At 40.9% G+C, this 11137-nt stretch overlaps 1 protein-coding gene across 3 annotated transcripts in view; it reads left to right on the top strand.

The window, feature by feature from the left end:
* The first annotated feature begins 7197 nt into the window (after positions 1–7197).
* ADARB2 (adenosine deaminase RNA specific B2 (inactive)) overlaps positions 7198–11137 on the top strand; it is a 487529-nt gene continuing 483589 nt past the window's right edge. For all 3 annotated transcript variants that reach the window (XM_079107790.1, XM_079107789.1, XM_079107791.1), the window contains exon 1: positions 7198–7620. In XM_079107790.1, the coding sequence (XP_078963916.1) occupies positions 7521–7620 (100 nt within the window). In that variant the 5' untranslated portion in view covers positions 7198–7520. The remainder of the gene's footprint in view (positions 7621–11137) is intronic.

Below are 11137 nucleotides of genomic sequence, written 5' to 3'. Positions count from 1 at the left end.
CAGGAGCCCATCCATTGCCAATGGACCTGGCAGGTAAACTGAGGCATTAGCTGATTTGAGTCCTTTTCTTACCCCTGCACTCAGATTTCCATTGTTCTACAAGCTTTCAAGTGTTAAATTAATTAGTTTAATCCTCACGTAGACACTGAGGAGAAACTGTTTCCCAGGACAGGGGAGGCAAGCCAAGGGTCAGAGGGTTTGGGCTCTTTCGTGGGAAGCCCCCACCACTCACCCTGTGGTTGGATTTTGAGGTCGTGGATTGACATATAATTAATTTAGATGAGCATTAAAATGTGAAAAGAAAACATGGGAATAGATGCCTGATACACTGAACTGTAGAAAGAGAACTTTATTCTCAGAAAAGGTTAGAGGATGCCCAACAGCTCTCAGAAAATCATAAAGCTGATGGGTCAGGATTATGGCCTAGGTTTGCCAGACTGAGCTAAGAAATGCTTCACCAGAAGAAGTGTGTGACTTGCTCTCTCAAACTGGAGGGGAAGCACGTGACGGTACACAGCGTGGCTTCAGGGCTTGGTGTTCATGTCTGTCGTCTGCCCGTGTGCTGGCTCGTTGTGGGTTTCCTCTCTCCCTCTTCCCGTCTCTTTCCTTACTTCTGCTGCCATTGTGGTGGTGCTGTGCTGGGAGGTGTTGCTGTTTTGCGTTTGTTTTCACAGAATCCAATGGACTGTGGGTTATTTTTCTAATACTTGGTAGTGCTAAGAGCAAGGATTGTTCTGTATGGATCCATGGTTTTGGTTAATAAAAGGATAACACTGTGTCCCATAGAATAGGGCCTGTGGTCTTGAACTGACACAGGATAGCAAAGCCACCTTCTGAGGAGGGCGACTCTGTGACAGACTTTATGCCAACCCGTGCTTGTCAACAGACGTCTCTGGCTAATGTGTTAGGTTGCCTTTCACGTGCGCTCAGGTAAGCAGAAGTACTCAGTTGTTTACTCTAAGGGAAGCCTCCCACCCTGCTGCGATGGCCAACTTTACCCATATGCAGGCTCAGGAAGACCAGCCAAGGGGAGACACCTGCGAGGAAAGGCTTTCCTTGGCACCTGGAGCCTAGTCAGGCACAAGTCCCAAGGGAGGTCAGTAGGCTCTCTGGAAAGCAGGAACCCAGAGTCGTCCAGCTCTCCAGGGCTCATCTCTGCTCAGAACCCAGAATCGCCTTCTGCCTACATTCCTCCTAGTTTTTCCCTGACTGTCCTCTCCCTCCTGTGACCCAGGTAAGGAATTATGATGCAGGGTTTTCGAAATCAGTGCCCCAAGTAGTTAAAAGATAGTGGGTCAAGTCATTTGAACAGTGTGATTAGCAGCTGTCCATTCATTGCTCTGCACTTGATCATCTCAGGCTAATATAAGGGGAAAGGGCAGATAACATGTTAAAGTTTCATAACACATACACAGCCTGTGTATCAGATAGCGGAAGAATCACAAACACCAGAAGAGGAAGTGAAGTGTTTAGACTTTAAACATCAGAGTAGAAAACTGAAATAAACTCATTACATCAGCTTAAATAACAGAAATGTATTCCTGACAAGCTCCCATCCCTTCCCTTCAATTTATTACATTGATTAACATCCCAAACCATTAATTCCATCTGTGTTTTGTTTCCTTCCTTTCTTCATGCTGTCACACAGCACTCTGGGGATATGACATCGTTTGTTTTGAAAATCACTGGTTTCCAAGAGAAGATTTGGAAAGTATGAAAAAAAAATTAACTCTTTGAACTGTATTCATTTAAGACACAAAGGAACATCTAGGGTAGGCTGAGCATTAATGTGGCATTAAATAATGATAATTCTTTATGATTCAATAAAATATTAAGGTTTTACATTTCAGAAACTAGCAACCAAGGGCATTTTAAATGTAAATGTAAGTAATTGAATCCATCTAGAATGTTGAGAAGGATTATTTCATGCCATTACTTCTCATATCCTGCACAAATATTTAGTAGTAAAATACCATACTTTACTCTATCAAAAGGTCACAGTTATCATAAAACACTGATTCTGCACATTGTCTCTGTAGCTGGCAGAATCATCTCAAGACAACCTGACCTGTAGGATGAAATGGAATTGGTCCTAATGACTCCAGGTCACCTACAGTTGAATAGACGGGTCTGGAGCCCGTGGACTCAAGCAATGGAGGGCTGTCCACCCACAGCTTCTTTGTATCTCAAAGATGATCTTGATTTGAATGCTTTTTCTTGGATGAAGGTAAGCCAACTATTAAAATCAGTGCCATGTATGTGGCTTCGGCATCTTGGAGTCCATTCACAAAGACCTTTGTGTGCCCATTCACTCTTATTTGATCTTTGTAGCAATTCTGTGGTGTCCTTTTCCCTCATTGTACAGGTGAAGTTCAGGAAAGTTCAATGTGTTTGACAAACTGTCAGATATGGGACAGACAGACCACGTGCGTTTGAAACCTGCCTGAGTTTGTGATTATAAATGTAGGGCCTTGGTTTCTCTGAATCTTCCAAGTAGTGTCCTTTTAGACACTAATACAGCACTCAACTATGTTTTCTCCTGGGGATAGAAAACATACACAGGAAAATTAAGATCTGTGTAATATTCACTCATAAAATTCCTGGATGCCTGAATTACTTTACACAGGATCTATTTTCTGGCTGTTTTGTGGCAGTGATCCACATCTGTGGAACTCAGAAAGACATTTTGCAAATCTCGTCTATGCCATGTTCACTCTGGAAATTGCTAAGTATGCATTTGGTGTTCTCAAACCATAGGCATGCCTCAGAGAAAAATCAGAGAACAAAGGGAAAAATAATTTTAGTGAGAGAGTTGCAAAGAGCATTTTCACATTCAAGACTCTTCTCTGCTCCCCAGGACCTCTCCATTGTCCCATCCTTCCTCACCTGCCTTCTTCCAAAGCTGTCCATGAGAATGTGAATAAGAATGTATTTGATATTATAGATGTTATCTCAAGATATCATTTTGCAGTACTTCAGGTCTCATACCCAAGTTCTTTGATGTGAGCTATTTAAATTTAAGAACAATGGCTGAAGATGAAAGAGTAGAAAAGCTCTTTTATACTATTTCTTACTAAAAAATAATAACTTAATGTCATATGTGATGATATAGTGAGTCAGCAAACATGAATATCTTCAGGGGAACTTTTGCTTGCTATTTCCCACCTAGTAAAATTGTTCGATGGATGGAGGAAATATTAACCAAAATTCTGATTCTAAATAAATGATGTTTGTTTATGACAGTGCTCTTGTTTACTTTCGGAAACCAACAAGAACACAAGTTAGCCACACTCTGAAGCTAATGATTTTGAAATACAGATTTTATAATGAATTAAGTACTGAAGTGATTGTGAGTTGCTATGAGACATTAGGACTCTGCAGAATAAGGGCATAGTTTTGGACAAATCAAGGAGTTCAAAGGAAAGCCCTCTAGAAAGTGAATACAATTGGAATTAGCGTTAAAAGTTTCATTCAATCTAGGTGAATGTGCCCCTTGGTGTGTGGACCTTGGGTCTCTCTTTCGCAGAAATAAAGTCAGTTCTGACACGTGAGTCTACGGAATATCCCATACGTATGTTTTTTGAACTACATTGGAGCCTTCAGGTCCTGGTTCTGCCACTATCTCTCAGTGCATCATGAGTTTAGACTTAGACACTCAGAGCCTGGGTGGTCTCAGCAAGAAAACAAGGGGGAGGGATTGCAAATACATTTTGAGAAAAGAAAGATAATTCTGCATGCTTGAACATTAGAATACAGATAAGGGACATTGTTATTGCTGCATTCAATTCTGGTGGAAATCACAGCCATGCAAATATCTGGCATATACATGTATGTGTACATACATATAATTTCTATATTTTATATAATTTATATTATATACACACATATATACTTATTAAAGCTCTGGGTCACTATTCAAACTATTTTTCTCTATCTCGTGAAGGCTTGTAGAAACTCAAATAATTAGCTAATTGCAGTCTCTAGAATAAAAATCAGTGGAGCAGGGTGATCTTCAGCCCAGGCTGTAAAGTTAGAATGGCCTGAGTGTGAATCCTGACCAATAATCCATGTGACTTTTAGGAAGTGACTTAAATTCTCTGAGCCTCAGCCTCCTCATCTGCAAAATGAGTATCATTTCAGTTCTGCTCTCAGAGAGGTTTTGTGGAAATTAAATAAGAATCACGGTAATACTTAAACTTTGTAATATACTTTGAGCAGAGCAGGCACTGGGGTAAATATTATGATGTATCCTGAAAAGTACTCATGCCCCAGGCTCAGCGTCTGTGTAGTGGTTAGTGAAAAACTGTGATTTGGGCTGGTGTGAGACAGACATTAAAGAAACAAGCAAAAGCATCATAGAAAATTGCTGGAACATTCCACAACTGACAAGACCAGTGGTGGAAATCATGGTGTGCTCCCAACCAGGGAGACCTGACCCAGCTCTTGTTATAAAAACCCCATCCTTGGCACAAATGTGTCACTTCAGTATGATGACAAACTACAGAGACAGCACCGTCCCTCCAACCCAGCTGAGGGCTGGTTTCAATTCTTCTTCCAGCTCTCCAGCTGATGGGTTCACACTGGGCTGCATTTGGCTTTGTGGACAGCCCAGTGGCTCCTTGGAACCTCACTGCTAGTTCTTTGTTCTGTGGGAAGAACCAGGGCTGAGCTCAAACCAGTCTAGGACACGTCAGTGACATCTCCTGATGGGCAATGGGACGATATTGGCTTCTGATCCTAATTCCTCGTCCAACTGCTGTTCATCATCTCAGGCTGCCAAGCTGTGCTGAAGTGGTCTAGGGAACAGACAGAAAAGCAAAAAGGCTCATCAGAAGCATGGCAGATGATCAACATTGCTCATTCTAAACACTGCCTGCGATACCAAAACAAAACCGATTAGGAACCATGGTTGAGTATAAATATGTGTCACTCTGCACCACTTCTTTAAAAGCCTCTGCTCTTGGGATGAGAGACACATATTTCTGTTACCCTACCCTCACTCTTATATCATCTCAAGCAATTGTATTATCACAAACAAAATAAATAAAATGCAGAAAAATCACCCATCCCATTAAAATAATATTTGCATAAATTATATGCAAAATTAAAAAATTAGAGACTCAAGAAAAGTGAAGACTTTCCAAGACTTTGATTGTAACTCACGTTTAAACTGGAATCTAAACCAAGCATCAAAATACAGGTTTCAATTTTATTCTCCTTCCCACCAAAATAAGAAGGAAAATACAACTTAGCAATTCTGTTCCCTGCCTACCTACTGTCTTCATAAAACAAAGGTCAATATGTAAACATGCCTATGCATCTCAGAGGCAGCATCATTACTATGTGTGATGATGAGGACATGAGCAGGCCATTGATAATTCCAATATGGAGGTGTTACCTGAAATATCTTTCTTTCACGATTCAACTCTGTGGTGGGTTCTATGCAGACACCTAAGTAGGGCAGCTCTGGATTAGTGCAGGATATTGTGCAGAACTCAGAAGTTTCATGGGCAGAATCCCACACCTGCATTTCTGGATATACATCAAGCTTTGCATTCTTTCATAGTGTAGGGTAAGTGGGCAAGCCATATGCTTCTTCAACATTCACTAGAAACTACCAGCAGTGTTAAGTTATACTGCGGTGGAATGGAATAGTTGAATGCATGCAGAAGAGAGTATCAGTTTGATTGAAATCTTTGACCTGCAGAGTTAGACATGAGAACATTCTAAAACAAAAACATACAAACCCTGCCTTGCTAAAACTTACCTGTAAGATTCTTCCAAAATTACTTGCTGGATCAACTTAATAAACAATCATAGATTGATTGACACATAACAGTTACTGTTTCTACTGATTCAAAAAGTCTGAATGAACCTATTTTATTTATGTTTTTATTCTCATTCTACAAATGAGGAACCTGAGGCATAGTTTAAATAATTTGCCCAAAATCATAGCAGTAGAGTCAGGATTTGAAATCAAATCTTTCTCCCTCTCTTTCTCCTCTCTCCAGTGAAAACTGAGCTATGATCTGTCAGCTCACCACATAACAGCACGTGAGCATGATAATTACTGCCAATGCTTCCCAGAGGAATTATTTTTTCTTACATAAGAAAAATTACATGGAAAGGTTTAGGCCTATAACAAGTGTACAAAGCAGTGAATATAGAAATATTTGTGTGCTACTCATACCAACATGATAACACAAGCTAATGAATTTTAGAGTGCATGATTTTCAAACTATCATTATTCTAACTAATAGCTCATGTGATTTAAATGTAAGATGCAATGGTGATTGCTGGATTACAGTCCTTCTTATATTTTTATGTTAGAGATTTATGATTCCCTGAGTATCATCTTGAAACCTAGGATATCCCAGAAAAAATAAATAAATTGTGTAAAGCTATTTGAATTTGCAATCCACCTACTGGTAAATGCTACTTTCTTTCATCCAAATGTTACATTTGGCAATAAAACTCTCTGCGATGAGAGCCCTGTCTGCCTTTCATGTCATTGTTCCCTAAATAAAGCAACACATGAAATCAATGGCTCTCTGTAAAATTCAGACTCAGATCCTAACACCTCTGTCTTTACACAGTATTTCTCTTTTGCAAAGGGAACAGCCCAGGGGTATGAAGCAGGTGGGGGAAACAATAAACAAACAAGTCAACAGAGAAAACAGTCTCTGAGAAATAAATATCCATAAAGAGGTTGCCTCCTGGGGAATTGCAAACCTCAGTCCCTTTCAGAGGAAGTGAGGTCTCCGTATTTCTGAGAGTTATTTCCCCCTCGACACAATAAGCATTGTAATGAATTAACTAGTTAGAAACTGTTGGGTCGGGGGAACAGTCTCTGCCTTTTTCTGAGCACAAGGCATTGTCCAAGTGGCTGCAGCAAGAAGCCTGGTCATTTCAGGATAGGGTCCCTCCTGTAAACCACCCCTTGTGTTTCTCCCAGATAAACCAGCCCTGTGTTGTCGGTCCCTCTGAGCAGCCTCTCTTTCTACCAGGTCCTGGGCAGCTCCATCCGTCCAAATGGGAGCTGAGTTTGCAAGCTGCCAGGGGCGGAGGGGCTGGTGCTGCTGATGTCAGAGCCAGGAGACAGTTGTGATTGGATCTAATTAGACTTTGCAGCAGCAAATAGACAAGCTCCCTGCGTGATTGGCTTCAAAGTGGCTGGTGCCAAACAACTAGCAGAGGTGCAAAAGTAGCAGCCCTGCGTTGGGAGCCCAGATGAAGAGGCAGCCGGAGGAGAGCTCCAGGGCGCTCAGGACCGGCGGGCGCACCTTTCCCAGCGCTTTCCGCCCAAGGAGAGGTTCATCCCTCCGACTCCCACCGGAAGATCCCACCCAGCTGGAACCAAGTACAGAGAACAAGTAGAAAGAGCGCTCAGTTCTGGGTCCTAAAAAGTGAGCCTGCTCTCCGATTTGCAGAGGCAGAAGCGCAGCGGCGGCGGCAGCCAGAGAAAGGTGCAATTGCTTAAGGAAGAGCTCCTCTCCTGTTCTCCGGACTGGGTCACCGCCATGGCATCCGTCCTGGGGAGCGGCAGAGGGTCTGGAGGGCTAAGTAATCAACTCAAATGCAAGTCCAAGCGGCGGCGGCGGAGGAGGTCCAAGAGGAAAGGTAAGAACGCTCGCTCCGCACTCGCCTGCCGCTGCCACTCGCCCGTCTCCCTCCGTCCTTCCCGCTGTCTCTAGGGTTGGTCTATTTTGAGCAGCTTCACTTTGGGATGCTGGTGGGATGTCCGCGCACATCAGGGCACAAGGGAGTTCAAATCCCTTTGTAAACGGCTGGGGGCTTCCTCAAGACCAGAGGGGACAGGGAGCCAGCAGCCGCTCAGCCAAAGATGTTTGCCAGGCGCCAGTGCCAGGGGAGGAGAGGGCTGTGGTCGGGAAGCATCCATCCTTGGACAGGAGGATGTCCCCCTCCTCTAGGTACCGCCATCCCCTCTCCATACCCGAGGCTGGCACTGCTTTAGACCCTCTTGGAGGTCACAATATCAAACGGTGCCAAAGGAAACACTCACTCAAGCCAACATACATAAAACCGAGGGAACGAGCCTTCTCGCCAGCTCTTCCCATCCAAATTGTCTCGGAGAAAGGAGTGGGCAAACCCTGGAGATCGCCTCCCCAAATTGGCTGGCAGTTTTTACTTAGTGTGGTGTCCCGTCATTTTGTAAACACAGGGGTAATACAAAGAGCACAGGGCTCTCCTCCTTGGAGAAATATGCAGAAATTAAAACAGGCAAAGAAATAAGCATTATGTCTTGTTAGGGCAGAAACACCCTGCAAACCAGAAAAAGGAGAAAAGACAACTGAATGACAGGTTGCTGCTGACAAACTGTCATGCTGTGCCTTGTTACTGATATTCTTGGAGATCTGCGGTAACTTCCGTGTCATCAGTAGCGGAGGGCTTCTATGCAAGGGCTAATTTTGTATAAAATTAGCAATTGCCCCAACAAGAAAGCCAATGTCCTAAAATGCGGTTTTAGACTGAGTCCATTCCACAGAATTCAAAGATCATTCTAATGTTGTCCCTTGTTTCTCAGGAGGGAACTTCTATTATTGTTAGCTCCTTATTATGAGTTTGCAATTGTAGGAGAAAGTTCAGGTCTTATTTATTATTTGAAAAGTGTTGATTTTTTTTTTAAAGTGAAGATAGAGCTATAAAGGACAGTTGGAAAAACACAACCCAAATGTATCATATTTTCCAGTTGTTCGAAGGCAGAATGCATTGTTAGAGGTTCTTGAGAACCTACATCCTCCCTGGAGAATTTCATCTTTGCAATGCCTGAGATAAGTTTCTGTCAGATTGTTTTCTAACTGCTTTTGAACAGTCCCCAAGTTCTTTATTACTTCTTTCTATTGTAGAAATTAGCCAGACAGTTGGAAGACATAAATGTCAATAGCAAACAGTCATTAATTATGATCACACGTCAGGGCCACTGGGAGCAAATTTATCCTGATGAGTTCCTTAAAATGTTTCAGAGGCTGCAGTTCAGAGGTGATTTTTTTAATTCTAAGTTTAACTCTTAAGCTGCTAAAATATGTGCTTGCTGTTCACCTCATTATTTGAAAATATTTTGAAACTGACATGTCGATATCTTTTAAATATAATGTGAACAAAGAGTGACATCAATATTCAGAACGTGACAGAATTGCATAATGAATATAACTTTGAACACAGATAAAAAGAAACATTATCTTTACACTTCAAGTGTTCATGCTTCCCAGTATTTTTATTTAATCTATTTAAATGTTTAATATTGAAGAGTCTAGAGTGATATTTCCCAGTAATGCACTCTATAGAAATGTAAGCTGAATGGAAATTGTTACCTTTCTTCAAACTCATTTGCCTTACCATTAAATGTCAGACATACTAACTTAGAAAGCATTCATATTCATCTGGGGTGGGGGGGCGGGGAGAAACCTGAGAAAAGACTTCATTTGCTATAAACCTAACTGCAACAAAATAAAATCCTTACAGTAAACAGCTCTTTGCCTTAGACATTTTGACTAGACCAAGTCTCTTACTTTGCACAGTCAAACATTGAAGGGGGAACGGCCATCAGGCTTGGTATACCAATTCGTGTTATGGGGAGACTCGTGTGGAGCTGCTTTTCCTCTGATACCTACTGACAGCTATCATGGTTGGAAAGTCAGACTGCTAAGAAGTCACTTTGAGGGGAAAAGTTAATAATTGCAGATGTACACGATCAAATCAAAATATAGTATAACAAACTATGAACTCATTAAATAAATATTAACATCTTTCTGACAACAGATAAATTATATGCAGTTCCTAGTTATTACAGATGCTTGTTTTTCTGTTCTACAGGGAACAATGGTGAGCTTTAACTTGTCTTAATAGTCATGCATCTTCACTGTCCCTGGACCAAATAGCCTCTCTTTTTAAGCTTATCTAATAGTTGAACTGTCCTGGTTTACAATTTAAATTCCCCAAGTTCCTGGAAGACTGTTAAAAAATTCTAGTAAGGCTGCACTAACTGAAGATGTTTACTATAAGCACAAAGTAACTGTGCTTTTCATAAGTGTATAATACAATTAGATAAATGTCGACCTTTTGCCTGGGAGATGCATATTTCCACCTATTTTAATAGATAAGAGTCATTTTTGAAGATGCCTCGTACCCTTTCGTTTCTGGGTGTCATGAAATGCTCTTTATTTCCTCTACATATATTCTGAGTGGCTTTGGTATGAGATACCTTCTATTGTCAGATCTATCTGTAAGCTCTGAAGTAAACACTCTAACCACAGCTGAAGGGTGGTAATGAAATCATACTTTCATTTTTGCTAATTACAATCCCTCATCATGAATCTGAAGTACTTCCCTGTTCAAGGGAGTTTTTAGTCACTGCACTACACTGGAAGTAGTATATATCTTCAAAAGTAAAAAAAGAAAGAGAAAGGTGGGGGATAGGAAAAAAAAAGAACTCCGTCACAGAATGTCACTTTCAGGGATTCATTAGCTGAAATCTGCATTTCTTTCTCAGATAAACTTTGAAAGAGACTCTCAGAATAAATCTCCCCACCAGTCAGTCCCACTTCTGCTGTTTAATCTGACCTAGGTTCAATGCACTTTTCCATTTTCTCCCTGACATTTTATAGTTGGGACTTTCACTTAGAAATGATTTGTAAATGATTTGTATTTTCTATTTTCTATAGAAATGAGAAATGCCAAAATTTGACTTTCATTTGAAAGAAAGTCAAGCCACCAAAAAAAAAAAAAAAAAAAAAAAAAAAAAAGTGTAAGAAAGACGGGGAATATCTTCTTTTTACATACATGGCAAAGCAATGTCCACATCCTACATAATGTATGAAAGACATCAATTTATCTTGCTTCTATTTCATTCGGAGGCTTTTAGAAAATAATAGTAGCACCTGCAGTTTGTAGGAACTGTCACCTGTCATCTCTAAATGCCAACAGACTTCATTGCTCACGGAGAATACGGGAGATTGCTTTTATTTTGAGTTCTTAGTAGAATTTCATAAGGTGATTATGCCCAACCAAATCTGCATGTGGTTATATAGGAAAATGTCCGTTTGCATTAGAAAACAACTATGTATGACTATTATAAAAGTAAACATTTTAAACCATAATAATAAATGCAAATGGTGAA

The sequence above is a fragment of the Sciurus vulgaris genome (genome assembly GCF_902686455.1).
Source record: "Sciurus vulgaris genome assembly, chromosome: 12".
Lineage (NCBI taxonomy): Eukaryota > Metazoa > Chordata > Mammalia > Rodentia > Sciuridae > Sciurus > Sciurus vulgaris.
This window is presented reverse-complemented; position numbering and strand designations above follow the sequence as displayed.